This window comes from Pezoporus flaviventris, unplaced genomic scaffold (assembly GCF_033815535.1).
Source record: "Pezoporus flaviventris isolate CSIRO_AGI_PZ_B2104156 unplaced genomic scaffold, CSIRO_AGI_Pfla_v1 ptg000041l, whole genome shotgun sequence".
Lineage (NCBI taxonomy): Eukaryota > Metazoa > Chordata > Aves > Psittaciformes > Psittacidae > Pezoporus > Pezoporus flaviventris.
The window spans coordinates 9,556,302-9,576,785 of record NW_026892589.1 but is presented as its reverse complement, the minus strand read 5'-3'; the positions used below and the strand labels follow the sequence as shown (position 1 = coordinate 9,576,785).

General features: G+C 38.6%; 1 protein-coding gene across 3 annotated transcripts in view; it reads left to right on the top strand.

Moving 5' to 3' along the window:
- Positions 1-20,484, top strand: part of ADGRD1 (adhesion G protein-coupled receptor D1) — a 140,557-nt gene that overhangs the window by 86,257 nt on the left and 33,816 nt on the right. For all 3 annotated transcript variants that reach the window (XM_061466146.1, XM_061466147.1, XM_061466145.1), the window contains 3 exons: positions 4,498-4,601; positions 7,398-7,509; positions 13,768-13,921. In XM_061466146.1, coding sequence (XP_061322130.1) covers positions 4,498-4,601; positions 7,398-7,509; positions 13,768-13,921 — 370 coding nt within the window. The remainder of the gene's footprint in view (positions 1-4,497; positions 4,602-7,397; positions 7,510-13,767; positions 13,922-20,484) is intronic.

Here is a 20,484-nt window from a genome sequence, read left to right as displayed (position 1 = left end):
AGACTGCATCTTAAAGGTGGGGTAGGGTTGACTGAGCCTTAATTTTTCACCCCCTACCTCTTCTTTCTTCCCTCCCTCCAAAAAATGTCTCCTAATATATTGTTTCAAGGCTTTGCGGATGGGTTTGAGAGTGGATTTCAGCCAAGGGCAGTGGGTGGTCATCTCATGGCAGATCTCAGCCAGCCTGACAAACCGGTTAAAATCCATATGTCATTATAAGTAACTTCATGGTAGGAATGTTTTCTGAGATGGAAAGCTGACCGAAAGGGACATTAAAATAGAACTTTCTCTTATATTTGGACTTAGAGTAAAATACAATTGTCATGTCTTGCATTTCTAGCAGTAAACAAATAACTCTGGTTTCATAAAGTGTATGCACTATATAAGCACATGCAAAAATACATTGTGTTCTACTGGTAAGTAACACTAAAATACAAACGATAGGTACAATAACGTCCTAAGATTGCAGGGCTCATTTTTTAAGACTGTAGAACAGGTTTTGGTTCAAAAGCTTGTCTTTTTCTGGAAAAAGATGAATTGCTTTTCACAAAGGAGTTTTCAAAAGTAGTGTAGACAATGAAATTACTGCTTTTGATAGCTAAAATTGTGAAGTTGTAATTTGGTATACAGACAAACCCTTGCAGGATCAGCTGTGGCAAACCTTGGTTTACGTGTTTGAACTCAGCCCTTTGTCTGACGTGTTGCCTCTACAAAAGCAGACATAGAGGGATATTTTGCAGTATGCAAAGAAGAAAATCTTAGATTAGTAGTTCCCTAAAATGTCCTTTCCTCTGGAGGGAGCCAAAAGTGCCCCCTTGGCAAAGCAGAAAACATGCAGTCAATTGCCTGAGAGATGACTGATGAGGAAAAGGGGCAGGAGTGCAGATTTCACACAAAAGAAGGGGACACTGAGTAGAGAAGCCTATGTTGCTCTTCTTGTGCGGTTAAACAGAGGAGTTGGATGTCACTATTCTCCTTGTTATTAACAGAGTCATAAAGGAAAAACACATATTTGAAGTCTGAAATGGTATATTTCCAGAATCATTTTTTCAGGCCATCTGGTTGCCTGCAACTTTCCAAGGTAAAAATGTTAAGCAAATGTGCTAACTTCTCTTATGAGGAAGAACAAGGGTGAGACAATAGGTGATAATACTGCAGATGGGTGTAACTTCTGAAACCATCAGATCTTTGCCCATGCTATTAGTGACACTAGCAAGGTGTAAAGGGTGTTACACCCTGAACTGGAAGGGTGGGAGTGTTATATGGCATATTAATTTTTGATCTGACTTTGTTAAAGCTGAAACTAAGAAACATCCCGGTTTTAGTATTCATGATTACTAGCAGTCATGATTCCATGAGCTCGTTTCCCTGCTTTTCAGCTTACTGCAGAGTAAGAGACCATCTAAACTCAAAGAAGCAAAACCTTCTAGAAGAGTAATTTAATATAGATTGGAACAAGTGTGAGAATCTGGCTCATGGGACTACTTCACAGATTGCTCAATGTTTTATTTGGTACTTTCTAATGCTGTTTTCTTTAGTAATAGCATTTCAGCTTGATTAGCATTTTTGTGATGACTACAAGATCATACCTAATTACTGTCTCATATTCCAGTTTTCAAAAAGAAAAGCTGAGAGAAGATGAAATCAGCTCGTATCAGATGCTTTGACAAGCTAGGTATTTCTAAAAACCTGCATGCCTGTTAACCCTTACAGTGTGAACATAGGCACACAACATCCAGCTGGCCTGTAACGGGTTGTGGGAACTTAGTACTGAGACCTGATATTATAAATACAGGTTCTCTTCTCTCTTGCACCATATACCTGTATTTAAAAATGAGGCTCCACCCCCTGGAAATCATTCCAGGCCTTCTTTTCATGCTGTATCCTTCCCTCCACAATTCCCATCACCTGCAGAAAGGAGATGATTTCACTGGCTGGAGCAGTGGTGAACAGGGACCACTCTCTCGTGCCCTCCAACATGACAGCTGTTGCAGGATCCATCTTTTCCTTAGTAAAACAAATTGCTTCAGCATCATCAGATTTTGGTTGTGTTTACCATAGCAAGAGCCATTTCTTGAGTTCATAGTTGTGGGAACCCATATAGGTTATTTTAGATTTGAATGAATCTTCTGCATATTGTTGATTAGAGGGCTGGGTTTCCCTCCCCCCTTTTCCATTTCTAAGTAATACAGGCTCCACTTGGGAGAACCTGATGGATGTGTTGTCTTGCCCTGCAGGGGTTTCTGGAGGAAGACTGAGCTAAAAACCAGAGAAAGACATTCTTAGAGGCATTTTAGTTATGACAGAAATTAGTCAGAAAAAAGTTGTTTGTGTGATTGTTGTCTTCTATTGGATTGTTATGGGAAGAAAACCCCAAAGGCTTTGAATTTTGCCCATTTCCATGAGATGGATCCCCTGTATTTTTCGTACTTGTATATGGTAGTAAAGCATTAACTTTCCTTTGGAGATCTTGCCCATGTTTGCCAGTGCAAACACTGTAATAGACCAGTGTAAATCTAAATGAGTACTGCGGAGCTTTGACCTCTGTAGGGAACATTTTCTGGGTGCATATGTTGAGGGCTAAAGGAGTGAAAGAAAGCTTTGAACTGCTGAGAAATAACTGATTTCAGAGTGACTTGAAGCTGGAAAAGCTTCCTCTGCTTCCCTCCTCCTTCTGTAGAACTACAAGCCACCTGTCACAGGAGAAAGGGATGTGTATGGGAGAAATCAGGAAATAAGGTCCGTGCGTTTTGGACTTGAATATCTCTGATGAGGAAATAACTTTGAAACTGCACAATTTACCACACAAATTATTCCTGTTTCGGGGATCTCTAGGGAATGAGGGGTGATGGGAACTCTTTTGTGGAAATTATATGGACCTTTTAAGCTGGTCCAGCACACAGAACACTTTTTCTGTAATTGATGCTATCCAAGTCAGGGAAAAGAAATGTGAGTTTGGCTGAAAGAGAAAAAATACTGAAGAGCTGCATCATATTTCCTAGGAACTATAACACCATAGCAACAGTTGTCTTTCAGTGCTGCTGGTGCATCGCTTAGTAGTTCTGATTGCTGAGCGAGCCACGGTCCATATTCTGCTGTAAAACTTCCTGCATGTGAGCTGGTACCATTGGCAGATAATTACCAGGAAAATGTATATTTACAACACATCAGTTTTGTCTATAATTGAAAAGATTTTTTTCCTCATACTACATGGCATGTCATTTCTGTCCTTTAAAAGGAATTTTAATGGGATGTTTATTGCTAGAAATGGTTGGATTTGATTAATGGAATTGTTTAGGGGGGAATTTTTATTGTGTGTGTGTAAAATAATAGAAAATCCAAAACAACGAGAAAAGATTACTTTTTATTAGTTACTGTAAAAAAAAATTGGAAGATACATTTTTCCTTTCAGTATTTTTCATAATAAATATATATTTTGAGGGAGGTTTCGGCTATGAATTTAATTTATAGCAGATACGCTGAAATAAAACCAACAACATTAGAACATTTTGATTGAACACTTCTTTTTTTAATGTTCAGTTTATGAAAATGTCAATTCCATCCAGATTCAACTCAGGAAAAATGTCTGAAAATTCTTCTGAGGTGACGAAACTTTTCCTGCCTATCTCTGTTCTCCTTATTATGCATTAATACTGCCTGGCTCCCTTTGTTTGGGTGTGGCTTTTTTGTCATTCTTTTATGAGAACTTGCATGGAAAATTAAAGCAGACTTTCTGATTAATTGAAGATGAATATTCAAAGCACACTGTGTCCTATCCCCTGACCCTGCCCCAAATCTGTCCAGGTTGTAACATAGATCCTAGTGGTGGGCACTATGCAGATGAAACGTTCATGAAAACTGAATTACTTCTACAAAAGGTGCTTGTAGATATAAGCAGAGGCTGAGACAAGAAGCTTACACTCTGCCCATGCTGGGTCTTTTCTGTGGTCTTCCATTCTGTAGATGTCAGTCCAGCTCCTTCAACAGGCACCAAAAACATGACACTTTAAACAAAACAAGTGGGCTATAAATGGCCTGTGATTTATGGGTTATCTTAGTTTGTCAGTTCTCACTGCTGTGAAGCACTTCTGGTATTTGCACAGTGATGTAAATTATTGCAGCATGAGAGCATTAGCAAAGTGCCCTGTGAGTTGTGAAAGATCTCATTGCTGACATCTTTTGTTCAGCCAATAAACTGCTCTAATCTCAGCTTGATAGTATCACAGCAGCAGAGAGACCAACTTATTCCGAGGAAATCCTGATTAATGAAATAAGAGAGAACCAAAATGCCAGTGGCATGTAGACGCTCTGGCTGTGTGGCTGAGTTGGCTCTTAATTTCCTGTGTTAGAAATGCAGCGAATAATTGTGAATATAAGTGCATATATGGGCAGATGGAGAAGGAACTGCTATATGCGGGGGGGCTGACCTGTGGTCCTGTAGTGTAATAAATCAATTAACAGCTTTTATTTTGTGGGGTTTTTTCCCTTTGTGTACAGCTAACGAGAGAACACCAGGTGGCCCTCTCCTCCATCACTTACATTGGGTGTGCTCTGTCCATCTTCTGCTTGACGATCACGCTGGTCACATTTGCTATATTGTCGTGAGTAATTTTAACTTAATATCTGCTGAATAACTGTTATGCAGAGAGCCAGCAGTGCATTTCAGGCCACTGGTTGGGATCCCTGCCGTTGCTCAGGATAAAACAATGGCTATTAATTCTACCACTTAATTAGATTCTGCACATGTATTTTGTTACAGTGGGTTGGTTAATTTCTAAATTACTTTCATTTCCTGAAATAGGTGATCTTTATATAGTAAGCCATTTCCATCCTATGAGGGATCTTTAGAAGTTCTCTAAACTCCTAATGTTTTGCTGTAGTTCAAGAATCTTGCAAGGAGGCTTTAGGAGGGCTTGGTCTGGAGCTCACTGCAAACACCATATGAACAGGGACTGCTGGATCACTCCCTCTTCTTACCCCCTACATACATCTTTGGATTGCTTGCTGTGTGCAATTGGTACTTCTGCTTTTCAGCTGTTTTGTCTGTAAGGCAGTAGTGTGTTTATAAAGGTATACCCAGAAAGGAAAGCTTGGTAGGCATTAGCTGACCCACTTTAGTTTCATACAGGTTGTACACAATTACGTCATATAACCCGTATTTCTTTTCAAGTACCTTGCTGTTCTCTGTTAGGTAAGTTTTCTGATGTGCTACTTTAGTAGGATGAAGGACATCATAGCCAGTGTGAAATTCATTCCATGACTTACATTTAAATCCTCTGAAGCCTCCTGCTTGTATCATTGCAGACCTTTCAAGGCATCTCTCACTGGAAAGGTTTTCTGCCGCAGCGCACTTAGGGGTCTTTATGCCTCTCTGTTTCAGTAGTGAAAACTGAGTCTGAGGCCCAGCTAGGCTTGATACAAACATTTTTGAAAAAGCGTTCACAGAGGTTTCTGTCTAAATAAAAAACAGAAAACCTGACAAAGGGTGAAGTAACTTGTCTGAGGTTGCACGGCAGACTGGGAGCACAGCGAGGAATGGGATTCTTGTCTCCTTTTGCACACTAAATCATGTTCTTCTTGCTCAAGAGTTCGAGTTGTGATTTCTATGCCTAAGCATGTCTTTTGGACATCCTGCTAAGAGGCCAGTTTCTAGGAAAAAGGACTTGCTGGAACCCAGTAAACTGATTGCAGTGTTTGTTTGTTCCAAAACTCATATTATTTCCAAGTCTCAAGACCTGTGTTGGTCATACTTGGATTAAGTGCATAGCCATGGCAAAATTCACTCTAAATAAGCCCCACTTCTGCCTATCTGGCATTGCGCTGTTGGCACGTTTAGGCTAAGTGGAATTATCTGCTCCATTTTTGTCTGAGTGCAAAACTGGGTGTTATAATGTTTAGAAAGGCAAAGGGAGCAAATGGAGATGGTATTGCTGGAGCAGGGCTGAAAACTCCTCAAGAAACTAGAGGCAAGCGGAAGACTTGGAAAGAGAGCTTGACTGTCACCGGGTTAAGCACCCTACCTACATATAGGATCATTCAAACTGCCAATTAAAAATAATTTGACTAGGTTTTCACTGGAGAGCAGGGCCTCGTTAGACAGCTGAAGTGAAATTTTGCAATGTAGTGTTAGATGACAATGAGGTAAGTGGAGAGGAATCTGGCAAGTTCTTTGCTACCCTGTGTACTGGCAATGACGGCCACTTCCCAGGAGGGCAGTCCTGCTTGCCTTCAGGGTAACAATGTTCCAGTTTGCAACTACATGAAGTGCCTTATTAGAAAGTCACTGGCACCAGGCAGCATAGCCTGTCTCTTTGCATTACTTTCTGGACATCAGTACTTCTTGTTGTTTTCCTCTTTACTCCCTTCTAATGGAGAACTGGCTACAGTTGTGCTGGAAGAGCTACGCTGACAGAACACAACTGTCTGCACTGTCCAGCCTGTGTCACCCTGCTGCAGGGGACATGCACGACGTGTCTCCAGTGGTTGCAAAAGTCATCACTATCCAGTGTGATACAACAAAAAGATGGGAGCATGTACTGTTGTGTGGAGGAAGTACTGCTTGCTGTTCACACAGCCAAACAGCCCAGGTCTTCTGGAATGATGGAAGCTCATGGTAGGGCCTGGCAGGCAGTATGGATTGAAATAGAAAACCTGTTATCACTAGTACTGTATTTTTTTAAAGTGAAGAATAAAATTATGCAAAAGGCCCATAATGTTCAGATAAATATTTTTGTTTGTTTTCCACTTCCCATTTCTGGATGAGAACAGAAACATGAGCTCAGAAGGCTCCCAGGAAAGCATGTTCTTGTCAGCTTTCCAGCTGCTTTTTGCGAAGCCAAGAGAGATATGTGCACATGATGTTGTAATCAAGGTCAGGTCTCTGTCAAGATAGGCACTGCCCATCTGCATCAGCAGCGATAGTTCCTGTGCTCAGAAGCTGATAATAGTAAAGTCGTAATTGTAACCAATGTCTTTTCACATTCCCTTATTTTTAATGCAGGCAAATACCAACAAAATAAAACCAGAAACTTTGGCACAGTATGGACTAGATGGTGCGAGACTGTTCTTTCTGTGAGGTGTATATCTGACTTCCTTGACAGTACAGCACCATTCAGGATCAAGCCCTTTGTTAGTATCTATCACAAGTCATCAGCAGAGCTAATTAACATGTAAATCAGGCTTTCTGCTGTCTTTAGAATGGCAGGAGAGTATCACGGAATCAAATAAACCTGTTAGGTACCAGTCCATCCTGGTGGAAGGTGTGCTCAGAAGACATCACGATAACCTCCACCAAAATGAAGGACCAAAAGCCAATAAAAATGCTTGCTGATAACTCATAAATACATTTGTGCTTCTTGAATATTATTTTATTCATGTATCGTTCTATCTTCTGCTAGGTCTGTCAGCACCATCCGCAACCAGCGCTATCATATCCATGCTAACCTCTCCTTTGCTGTCTTGGTGGCTCAGATCCTGCTTCTCACCAGCTTTCAGTTCAGCCCTGGAACAGTAAGTCCTAAAAAGAACGATAGTCGGTTTTGCAAGGCATCTTCATGGAACGAATGCCTCATGCCACATGCAAGAAATTGTCTTGCAAGTGACATCTCCTATTTTTAATGTGTCTTAGCCAAAAATTATATCCTGCAACACTGGATACAGCCTTCTGTGCAGCCAAATAGTGTTATCATGGTATCTGGCCATGTCTGGATGTTTGCAACTGAAAGAGATACACACCCATCATATCACCATCAAAATCCCTACAGTGAAGAAAATAGTATGAATTTTGTATTTAGGTAGGGTATTTGTATTTTTGTTACAGTTTTTGGTTTGGTGTGGGGAGGGGTACGTGTAGGTTTTTTTTAATTGTTCTCTGCTATGGTGCAGTTTGCCTTTTTTTTTCCACATTAAAAAGTTATCTTACTCTTGTTGGAAGGTAATGAGCTTCCTGATGTAACTGTGGCAATTTATTTTGCTTTCTTGGAGAGCAAACCAGAAAGCCTTTGTGGTTTTTGTACATGAAATTTTGTGTGGTAGAATACGCTGTTTTTCTGAAGAGCAGATCTGTTATCATGATCTCTGCTCTAGAGATGTAGATTATTTTAAAATATCATTCATGTTTATTTGAGTCAGTGAGAAAGGTAATAGGAACTACTGCTTAATTAGCCAGAGCATTACTTCCATGTAAGAGTTTAATCTGAGATCCTCAGTACTGTAAAAAGTGTATATGCTTCTCTTGGCATCTAAGGCAACCATTTGAACAAATGACAAATACCTTACTGTTGCTTATGTGGTACTGAAACACTATGCATGTATAGATCACATATATCAGAACTTGAAATTACAGATTGATTTTATGGATGTGGTGGGAATTCCTTATTCAGAGTACCATTAAAACTGGCATCTCAACCAGCTGGGTTAGATTAAGACAAATATGCCATGCTAACAGTATTACGTACTAGTAAATCCAGTTTGTTTCCACCGTTATGTTTAAAAAATGTTATTTAAAGTAACATAAGGTCTGTTGATGGAAAGTCCCACCTGCAAAAAGAAGAAAGAAAACCTGATTTTAAAATAATCTTCCAGGGTGCTTGTTTTTGTAATGATCAAAACCTGGCTCCTTTGGTGACCAGCTATTGCTCCATCTGACTTTTCGCAAACAGTGAGCAGTTTCCATTATTTTTGTTTCTTTTTATTATCAGTACAATAAATGAGGTTTGCATACTCTTCATTTTGCCAATACAAGTCCTTAAATTTATTTTCAGCTCAGATCGGATCCCTTGAGCTTCTGTTATGTTTATAAATAACAGTAATGGCTGGTTTTACATAGGCTATTTTTACATGACGATCTAAAAGCACTTTGTAGAACTAAGTTCATGCTTTTTTGCTATTTAACATTCAGGTAGGCCCTGAATGAGTAAGATCATGTGCAAGGGAGAAAATGCTAGGGAATGGTTTATATGGAAATGAAATGGAGACAATGGAGAGCAGCAAAAGATACTACTTGAAACTGAAGACAATGGAAACCAGGCATTAAAATAATCCTCTCCAAGTATAGAGCTAAATCTGTTTAGAAAGTACATAGACTTGAGGGCAAGAAAACATTCACTTAGCATAACAGGGTGTTTTATTCTCAGGTTTTCTTTTTTCATCAGTCACTTCAGATAACATGTAAAAGCCACTTCACACTTTTTCAGGGCCTGCATCACCTCCAGTCTTCTAAAATACTGTGAAATACTAGTTGGGTGTAGGTGGAGCCCATGTTCCCCAGAGATATGTCCCAGTGTCCACTTACATTTATCATATCCCTTGTCCACACAGAGATGTCCTGCTTGTTTAGTTAAGCTAGTGGAATGCTCACATACATTGAAGTTACAGTTTAATAGGTGCATATTTTAATTTATCTTAAACCTATTCAAGACTTACTTAAATTGAAAGTAAAATTAAATTTAAAGTTAAATTGAAACAGCAGCACCCAGAAAGCAAGACTTGTTTTATAGCACAAGCTTTCTGAAGTGCAACACTTGTCTGCAGAAAACTTGGACCCAAGGGGTTATAAAAATTGTGTACTAAGTGAAACACTTCAAAACCAGACTCCATGGATATTTCAGCCCTCTCTCCTGTAACAGAAGTAATTGTAGGCCACAATACTGTAAAGATCTTAAAGCTGAAAAGAATGAGCTACATACTGTCTGCTACACTTTTTATTGTTTTAACATCTTGGGATCAGGGATCTTGTGATTCATCCTTTTATTAGTCTCATGTCCTTACCTTCTGCATGCTCTGTTCTCACTAGTTCTGACATCAGTTTTAATACCTTTAAATGCTGCTTTTTAATACCTTTAAATGCTGCTTTAATTGGACTGCTAAATGGTATTTTACAAAAATAGGGAGGCTGTATTTACACTAGAAGGTGTAAATTTGTTAGTATTCTGCTTCTGCCAAAGAGACTTCTAGTGTATCTAGTGCTAAACTGATATAAGTGCCCTTGCTTGAGAAGAGGACAAGTGGTACCAGTTTGTGTGAGGAGATACAATGAAACAGGGAACAGCACTGTGGAAACAGGCCCTGAACTGGTATCACTTTCTTGCATCACTGCCTTTAGAAGCTCCATTGTTTCCCATCACCATCTCTAGGGTTATTTAGTTTTTGATTCCAGATACGGTATACAGCGTTCCGCTGGTAATTTCAAATGTATTATTTAATAACTTAGAATTTATATTGCAGCAATTTTCCTTTTGTAGAGTAGGAGTCATTTTTAACCACAAAACTCTTATAGCCACAAATAGGAATTTTGTCCTTATAATACATCCAAACCCTTTTTATTTTTGAAAGCTGGCCTTTGATACCTAACATCATTAGTGCTAACCCAGTAGTCCTAAATGATCATGGTATATTCCAGGAAGGCAATTATTCCTGAAACTACAGTATCTTCTTACTAGACAAAGCAAGTCTCTTCACACACAGCATTTTCTTCCTACACTGACAAGTCCCTAAGATATATTTGCTGTCCATGTGCCAGTCTTACGACTTCCCTTAGACTTTCAGCATCAGATGGATTTCTTTCTTCAGAAGGTTTTGCTGCCTAGTTACTCTCTGCTATAGATTAGAGAGTCTACTGTTTTTAACAGAATGCTAAACAGACTTGTCCATTTTTTAAAATAATTAATGATCAACATTTCTTCAGGCTAATAAAGCCTTCCAAAGACCTGAGTGCATGTTTGTGGGAGAAAGTATTATTTAGACATAGGAAAATGGAAATTGAAGTAGAATGTGTTAGGCAGCATTGGTTTTTCCAGCACAACTAGAAAATGTGTCCACTATTTGAAGTTCTGCATCAGTGTATTGAGCTGTTTCTCACTCAGTACTCCTGCATTGCATTGCTTAAACTACTTTGAAATAGGGAGATGAAGTGAGCTACTTTTGTTTATGATATGTGCATGCATAAATTCAAGATTGTATCTAGGCAGCATATAGATTGCAGGGAAGGGCATTTTCAGAAGGGTTCTGTATAATGCAGTAAGATTGCCACTTGAGAACACTATTAGAAGTTGAATGTATGCAAATTTACCTATCTGTTTTAAGACTGTCCTCAGTAAACAAGTGACTCCTATTTTCTGAGAGGCTTTTCTGAGAGTCTGCTTTACTTTCTCAACAACTGTAACATGATGTGCCTTGCTGCTGGCTGGACTGATTTTTCTATTTCCACAGACTCAGTAGTAGTCAGATGTAAGAGTAACAGTAATGAGATCTGTCTTTTTACAGGCAGTCTGCTAAAAGTAGTGTGCATCATATGACACAGCAAGGGAGCTCTGCGTATTTGTAATATGTAAAATCTCATCTTTTCAATGCCTTTTTCAAGAAGGCAATCCTGTCATTTAAGAATATCTTCAAAGTAATTAAGGCACAAATACAGAATGAGTAGCACCTTTGCTATGGATCTTCTGTAAAAAAAATCTGGAAATCTCTATTATACAAAATTATTTATAGGACAGTCTCCTACTACACAGTGTTTTATTTTTCTGCTGTTTTGCAATTCCTATTGTTTGGCTACCTAAAAATTGGAAAGTATCTATTTGACAGAACTAGCTTGTAAGTCAGCTTTATGTTGCATTTATATTTTCATGGAATAATCTTCTAGTACAAATCAAAAGGCATTAAAATGGATATCAGAGCCTTATAAAATTAACAGGAAAGGTTTTTTACATTTTTTTTCAATAAGCAAATCTGGTTTAGTTATATGTCACCAAAAACTGCAAAATACTACAACACTTACAGATCTCACATACATGAATTAAAACCAAAGTTATTGCTTTTTAATACATTTAGTTACAGTGGATTTGCATTAGAATGTCCTTGCAGTAGCACAGAACTAGCTGACTACCAGTGGGAAGCTATGGGAAAGCTTTAATTTTTGTTAGATGAGCAAGTCCCAACATTTTAATTTTCATTAGTACACAAAATCCCAAGCCATCAACAAAAAAGAATAAAATGCTAGCACACGGCAGCTAAACTAAAGCAACAAAGGGAACTGATGATTAACATCTGAAGACCAGTGTAGCAGAAGGCCAGCAAACTGATTCATACTGGTAATGCTTCCTCAGCACACAGACTGCATCTGCCTGGATACCTGACTGTGACTTGACAAGGAAGGGAAATGCTGGAGGGGGGAAAGAAAGGGTCTTCCTGTTTGCATGGACGGCATGCAAGCAACCCCTCTGAAATTCTGTAGGTGTCACAGAAGGGATGTTACAGCCACCAAACAGAATGACCGTCATCAGTATGCTGCAAGATGAGAAACACATATAGCTGGGACTTGTTCCAAGAGCGTGTTTAAAATGTGCCTTAACTGAAAACAAACCAAACAAGGTTATCTTGTGGTAAGATCATTGGCACTCACATCTGTTCAATTACTGCACGATGAGCAAAACCACTTGTGGTGAGACATCCTGGAAAAGCAATTAGCAGGGAGAGTGTGCTGTGTGAATACTTGAGGAGTGGGGAAGAAGAAAGGATTAGTTTTTCCTGTTCTTGTCAAGTAGGCTGATAGGAGACTTAGAGAAAAAAGTAAAGATCTCTGTAAAGAGCAACTTACTAAAAAGCCAGGTTTTAAGCCCAGACTGCATTATCTGTAGCTCACAGTAAGCACTGAGGTGGGTGTGAAAAGGACTCAAGGGGATGTTTTTACTTCTTGCTGCATTGCCTTAGTCGTGGCGTTCTTCTCTTTTGGGGCACTTCAAAACGTATGTTACAGTTTAAATTGAAATGGTCTAGTTTACACCAGGTGGGCTCACTTTCTAGGTGGTATTATTCTTTTGCTTTAACTTTTCTATTAGCTCTTATTTCCAGAATCTTGATAGCACAAATAAAGGACAATCAAGGAGTATTTAAATTATCTGAAATCTTTGAGTTCTTAGTCTTAATCACTAGATGTATTCTTGCCAAATATGACTTCATATAAGGCTGGTACATCAAACTGAGAAAATGGGAATTCAAACGGGGGCAAACTAGATACCTACTATTGAGCAATTAGGGCTCAAGAACCAATGAAAGTTTGCTAGCATTTCTTGAAATGTCTGTATTGTTGGTGGAAGAGCATATGACACTTTTACAGACTTTTTAACCAGGACAGACAGACACGGGAGTACAATGAGATTTAATTTATGTGTTACCTTATGTTTGATGTAAACAACGAAGTAGGAAAACCACATGGCAAGGTGTAACTAAATAGCAGGTTTAACATGGTACCTCATTTTAAAATATCTCCATTTTGCTCAAGCTTAACTGATCCATAGACTTTCTACAGTTCCTTTTAGAAAACAAGGCATGAACTATGCCACAGAGCAGGGAGCAAGGTACAGGACAATGCCTGTATCCCTACTTCTTTGACTTTCCTGCTTTGCTGTATTTGCTACAGGCTTAGCAACACGATGTTGACCCTTCAGTTTTGAATTCTAAAATTTTTTGTAGACTATAGTAGGAGTATTGCTCCTACAATTATAAATAACAACCAGCTTGGATTTCCACACCACGGTTGGCAATGGTTTTGGGGTGGTTTGTGTTGTTTGTTTTTTTTGTTTAAAGCTAAAAGGTTGTGTTACTCTGAAGCTACCTGAAAATAGTCTAGAAAAAAGAAATGCTCAAGTGCTTTGTTTTTAAGCCTGTTCTACTCCAGAGATTTAACATTTACCATGTAAATGTATATAGAAAAAAAAATAAAAGTGACTGCATTACAAAGAAGTAACATACTAACTTTTGTTCTTAATTCAGGTGCCTTGCAAGATCTTGGCCATTCTCCTTCATTTTTTCTTCCTGAGTGCTTTTGCATGGATGCTGGTGGAAGGATTTCATCTTTACAGTATGGTGATCAAAGTATTTGGGTCAGAAGAGAGCAAGCACTTATATTATTATGGAATTGGATGGGGTAAGCATTTATTAGCTGCTTGGTATAAGTCTTCTTACAGTAGGACAAGATTATATTCAGAAGCATGTGTAAAATTGTCATCTTATGACCATAGTTAGCCTTATTGAGAGTAGGTCTGTTGGATAAGAAAATGTGTAATTTTTCTGACTATAATCAGAATTTAAAGTTTATAGCCTCTAAACCTAATTCCACTGCAGTAAATTCCATGACCTCACTAGGCCAGATCAGATCCTTAATTACTAAATCAATAGCAGGAGTGTGGGAGGGAGGTCTTACTGCACTGGCGCGTTCCTTTTTTGGTTCTCACTCACTACACTGGCTTATTCTAGTATTCTGCAAATCGTACATAAAAAATCAGCGCAGTAGCACAGGGGTAGCATAAGACTTCATAGGTTGATGTTTTGTGCCTTGAAATCATCAGATGAAAAAAGCTGCACAGAGCCTCGGAGTTATGATTAAGAATAAAAAAGTAGCACTATGACACAGGAATCTCACAGATAGCAATTCACAGCTTTTTAAATGCAGTAATGAAAGCATAACCTGTATACTTACTGAGGAGTCGAAACTGAGTATTTTGTTCCAAACTCTTCACAACACATGGAAGTCAGCTTGCAATTACTGTCCTGAAGTACAGCTGTGATGCTTGACAAACCCCACGTTTAGAAGAAAACCTCATACATGGAGTCAAAAGGAGAGATGTGAAAAGATAGCAAAGGAGTATCTATGTAATTACAGGTAATTTCAAAATACATTAAAACATGCATTATCTTTCTTCCCACAAATTAATTTTGAAGATAAAACCCAATTATACCAATAATACAGACCTACTGCTGTCATAGTGGAATATTTAATATCAATTGGCACCTTGCAGATCTGAGTGACACTAATGCTGTTTACATTTTTAGATAAATATATATACACATACATATATATTTCAACAGCTGCCTCCTTGTCCTGTTTTTGAATATGACATTTTTATTCTGTACATCATTTCTCTTTGGGTTTGAAATCTTCTTGGAAGTTATAAGGGCAATTTGATACGTTCTTCTGGTGAACGTATCTGCTACACTGAGAAGCTTTCTTCTGTGCCCTCACTGTTTCTCTGTGACAAGTTCAGGAGTATCACATACATATGTCCTTATCCTGGTTACTCTTAAGGAATGGCCAGTTTGCATCACAACAATATGCACCTTAAAGCTTCGGGTGCTGAAAGCAGTTGAAAGCTGTTTGGCTGAGTTTTCAGTAGACTTGGGTAAAATATCTCCCCCTTCTGTTTTTCCTTTTTTTTCCTCCAAAACCACTACTCAAAGCAGGCTAAGTGGAATAATTCATCTCTTGCATGCACACAGACCTAAAAGTAAGAGAACCCAGAGAGGCAGAGGGTTAAAGACATTGGAGGTTTGTAGATTCTTTTAGATTGAGTGCTAAATGTAGATAAACCTGCTGATGTGATAGAGGTTTCTTGTGGATTTATTTAATCCAGAGCTCATGGAATACAAATCTAAGTGGCTCAAACTAAAGAAAACGTTCTCATAAGACCCTGAGAACTCTTTCTCCTTCAGAAATGTTATGTAAAAAGACACAACAGTTTATAAAATAATTAGGAACTAGCGTTTAATTCATTGGGGTATTTGCGTATAGCAGATGATTTAATTAACTCAATTTATAATCAATCATTAATTACCTTATGAAAATAAATTAATGATTTAGATGTGCTGCAATGCACCTTTACACTTTTTTTCCTGACATTTTGTGTAAGGTTTATTTAGTGTAAAATGGCAGCAATCTACAAAGTGATTTAGAAGGCACAAGGATAAACACGGCATCTGACTGAGATATGACTAGTACTAAATGTTGCATTTTGCGTCTTTTTATTGCAATATGATTGCTACCACTCAATTAGTAGTAATTAGCACAATGTGTACATAGCCTATATATGCATAATCCAATGGGATGTTAAATGTGGTTACTAAAAAGTCTCTTCAGTGGTATTTTGAATAATGCTTTGGCGGAAAATGCCACAGGCCCAACAGTAGATGTATGGAGCAAAATACAGGAGGTACCAGCAGCAGAAGTTTCTGTATCAGTTGTAGCAATGCTGCTCTTGGCAAGGATTGTGTAAGAAACCCGGTGACAAGCTCTGTTTCTGAAATACAGCAAAGCTACTGTTTGGACAGGTAGTGGAAGACATCATCCATGTAACAGTAATACACTTCTCTGTGTAAACTTTGCATAATATCTTTTTTTGCCAAATATTTTAATTTTTGAAAGTACATTCCAATGAATATTCTTACAAGGACTAGGAAAAAAAAATTTACTGAAATCCAGTAAATCTACCACGTCACTGGGAAAGCAGTTTGTATTGCTTTATTTTTTCCATATAGCTCCAAGTATTTACATTGGAATTAAAATCTTGAATTTCCTTAATCATATCTGACATTGTGCTATTGCTGCAAGTGCGTCTAACCATCACTGACGTAATGTAACGAGGCAACTCCATTCCAGCTTGTTTATCTCTTGACAAGTATCAGGGCAACTTTCAGTCAACAGCACCGCAGCTCACTGGCTAGAATGCAAGTATAATGCTCATCAGTTGGTAATAGATGTTGCTAAACAATGATGGGTTTAGAGAGATCCAGCCAGCAGCGCTCCTTACTTAAATGCTTAAAAGGACACCCAGGTTAGTCAGCTCCCAACTTTCTCTTTTGTTAGCATACTGGCACTGAATATGATTATGAACGTTTAATTAGAGGTCAGGTGTCAGTATTGCATTCAGCAGCAGTGTGTGCTCGTTTTCTGTGGGGTCGTTTGGGCTGTCCCTTCATGAACTTGATGAAAGGACAATAGTGAGAAGTTATATCTATTGCTAAACTTCCCACATCTAAACACAAGTCTTGCAAGGCTGGGGGAAAAGGCTAAAAATGCTTTATCCTAAAATTACTTTGTTTGGCCTTAAAATGAGGGTAAGTTTGCATTGAATACAACTGTCAAAAGAAAGCTGAGCATTGTTGTACCATCCTGAGACCATAATAGATATATATTTTCCAGTACCTAATAAAAATTGATGTTTTCTTACACTTTGGCTTAGCTGACCAGATGGTTGAAAGAAGTTGAAGGTAAGGATGTTGCATTTCATGTTAGTCAAAACAGACAGTTCATTTCTTCATTCTTAGCTTTTTGAAGTGTGAATGCTTTTGACTTTTGCAATCTCATGGGTCCTGGAATAATTGCAGACCCCAGTCCTTAACTTAAAATCCCAGACTCATAATTCTTATTTAAGCAGAGGCACTGGGGGTAGGTACATGTGTAAAAGCTTCCATCCTCTGTATTAATGACAAGTTGAAACTCGAGGCAATGAGAGGAGATAAGGCAAGGAACTCTGCACTGAGTATCACTGATCCTTGGAGAGATACTACTCCTGTAAAATGAATTTAACAGTAATCAGAGAGGCAGGATAGCAAATGTGCAGAGTTGATTGAAGTTCCTGTTTATTATCTTTAGTCCCAAGGGTGCTAAAATTACCTCAAAGACGGCAGTTGTCAGGAATTCAAAAGAAGAGCAATTTGAGGAAGGTGATAATATCATACCTTTAAAACCACCTTGAGATTGATTGAGGGGAAAAAAAATACTTTGTTGCCTTGGTGATTCAGCATAATACACACAGATTATTGTAGCAAAACTTTTCCCACCCACCCATCTGTAGGATACTGATGATAAGAGTTTGTGATACTGGAGCATTTGCTGTGGCACTTTGGCCTTAACATGTTTTCCTATTTCAGACAATCTCCTTTCCTATAGAGACTGCCTCAGAATGAAGATTTTGTTCTGAGCTGTCAAAAAGAGCTACGTTTCTTTATTTGCTGTTGCTTGGTGTAGTTCCAGACTTCTGCATGGGTACAACATAACACAGCAGAAGAAAATCATAGGAAATTAACTTCTATAAAACAAACTGGAGAATATACTTTCCTCCATGAGGCAAAGTAGATCTTTTCAGTATTGGAAGGAAATATACTTCCATCTGTGTCTAATGCTTAATCTTTCTCTATAAATGACATATTTAGCCTTTTAGAATTAATGTCCTAAAATTGCTTTGAATTGTCTGCCACAGAGTCTCTATGGCCTGTCTGGGGTTTTGCTATGTATAGAAGATGCAGAAGCTTTCAAAATATAACATTCAGATTTACAGGCATTTTCAATTTCGTTTATCATTAGTGCCTCAGAAACATAAAGCAAATGGATTAGATGTGACGTTTAATGCTGAAAACAGGAAGTAGCTGACATTCATTTTAGACTTCACCATACTGAATGTATTTGGGCTGAGTTCTTGGAGAATTTTGTCTAAGCAAGGATTGTGTTATTTGGTTTCCTGTGCCAGGTATTAAGAGTTTATGCCTGCTCTGCAGGCTGTACTTTGATGCTGAGTTTGGGAGGCAGCTTAAAATTAGCTGGCCTAGGGACCTGGAGAACTTGAGCTGCAGCATCACGTGCCTCCATGTGGGTTGATCTGCCCCATTTAAATGTGATGCTGTATTGCTCTAGGGCTGCAGAGACATGGATGACACCAGTGCCACAGATCAGCTGCCAGAAAGGTGTGCTAGAACATTTTCATCTGTGTTCTGGAAAGCATGGTCTGTTGCATCATAAATTTAGAGATTTGAGGTAGGATCGGTGAGCACGTTTGTAGCATCTGCTGAGAAAACATTCAGATACTGTAAAAGTCCATAACCATAACTCTTCCTTGGATGATAACCAGTGTCAGCACAACACTTTAACATTACCTATTATGGGTGTAGACTAAATTTCAGTGCTCTTGCGTAATTATTACTGACAAAAGTTTGAGCAAACACACTTACATTTGTGTGTAATATATAATCCATATGAATTCCTGAGTCCAGATGAAATATTATGATCCCCTTAGGCTAAATGTATTTTTTCAACCTTTATGGAATTTATTGGGTGGTTGTTTCTTAAAGGAAAAATACTCCAATTTCACTGTTACAAAACCTTGATTCTTCCTCCACTGCCATTATCCATTTAATATCTTGTTAATGCAAAGAAAAGGCAAACTGTACTATAGGCTGCAGACCATTTTATTCTCACTGAATTAGCAGCTCTTTTTTGTGCAGATGACAGCTCTGTGTTTCATCTGCATAAGTTTTATTATCTTCCAAAGGAACTCTGTATTTAATTTTCTTCTTCACTGCCACTTAAAATTGATATGTCATGATAAATCCTTTGAATAGCCAGCATGTGACTTGGGGGAAAAAAGCAGGCAGACTGGAAGTACAGAGCAGAGTTAGTTGGGCACAGGTATTTTTGCTTGTGTGACAAATTCCCTGCTCTGGGAAGACAGCTTGAACCAGAAGTCAAAGAGTGCCAATCAACAACTGGCAACCGAAGACGTGATTGGGAATGTGGACAGACTCATGGGACCTTTCATCCAGGTAGCTCTCACACCCAGGGCAGACTGAGTTTCAGCAGATAAGCTTATGTCTGTGCTTAATTGCTCTGTTGAATGTAGTCTTGATTCTGTTCAGATATGTGTAGGAATTTCCTCTTAAATAGACAAATGAGCTTGTAAAAAATCTTGCCTTTGCTTAGGTCTTACATAAGTATTACTTCTAAGGGGTTATTCCCGATTTGGACAGGCATGGGAGAGCAGAATCAAGTTCATGGAGATATTAAACTTAATCCTGCAGAATGGATTTTGGAGTCCAAGACGTAAGCAATGCCTGTAGATGTTGCTTCTAAACTACTGAGTATCCTTCCTATTTATAAATACAAGGTGCTTTTAGCCACAGTCATTAAAGAATGAAAATATTTCTCTAAAAATTATAGTTCTGCCAGTACAGGAACACTTTACAGAATTTTGTGAGGATGATATTGGTAAGATTAAGCAGAAATTGCTAGTCAGAGAATTTTATAAAAGCCTCATGCAGAAAACCTGAAGAATTCAAAAGAAAATCAAAACAACCTATCATATCTAATACTCTCTCTGGGACCTGGGTATTAAATTCTGTTAGATGATAAAAGGCCAAACTTCACATTTTATTAAATCATACAGGAATTAACAGACAATCATTTAATGTTTAAAAGGATGAGGTTTTACTATAATCAGAACTGTTGGCAAGAAAAACCTCGCTTCCTTTTGAGCTCCTGGCCAGGAAAGCCGTGCTGAAGTGGCACGACAGGATACCGCAGAGCCGGGGGCCAGAGGCATGCAGCCCCCCAGCAGTAGGGCTGCAGCTGTCTGTCTGCCTTTGAGTAATTGGGGTGTGATCCTGTAAAGCACTGCTCCACCTCCAAGGATGCAGCACATGGGAACTGTCAAAACCCACCTGGAAATACAGCCTAGTTTAAACACTGAAATCTTGTAGAGCTATTTCATATTTATGTTAAAGTAAGTCTTTGTTGGGCATCTGAGTGGGATGTGAATTGGCTTCTGTCTTTTCTTAAGCATCTACTGCTGCTGTATGTGATGCTCTAGGTAACTAAATGTCATCGTTTCTGTCCTCCCACCTGCTAGCCATGCACCCATGGGAGAAACTCAACTTTGTTTTCTA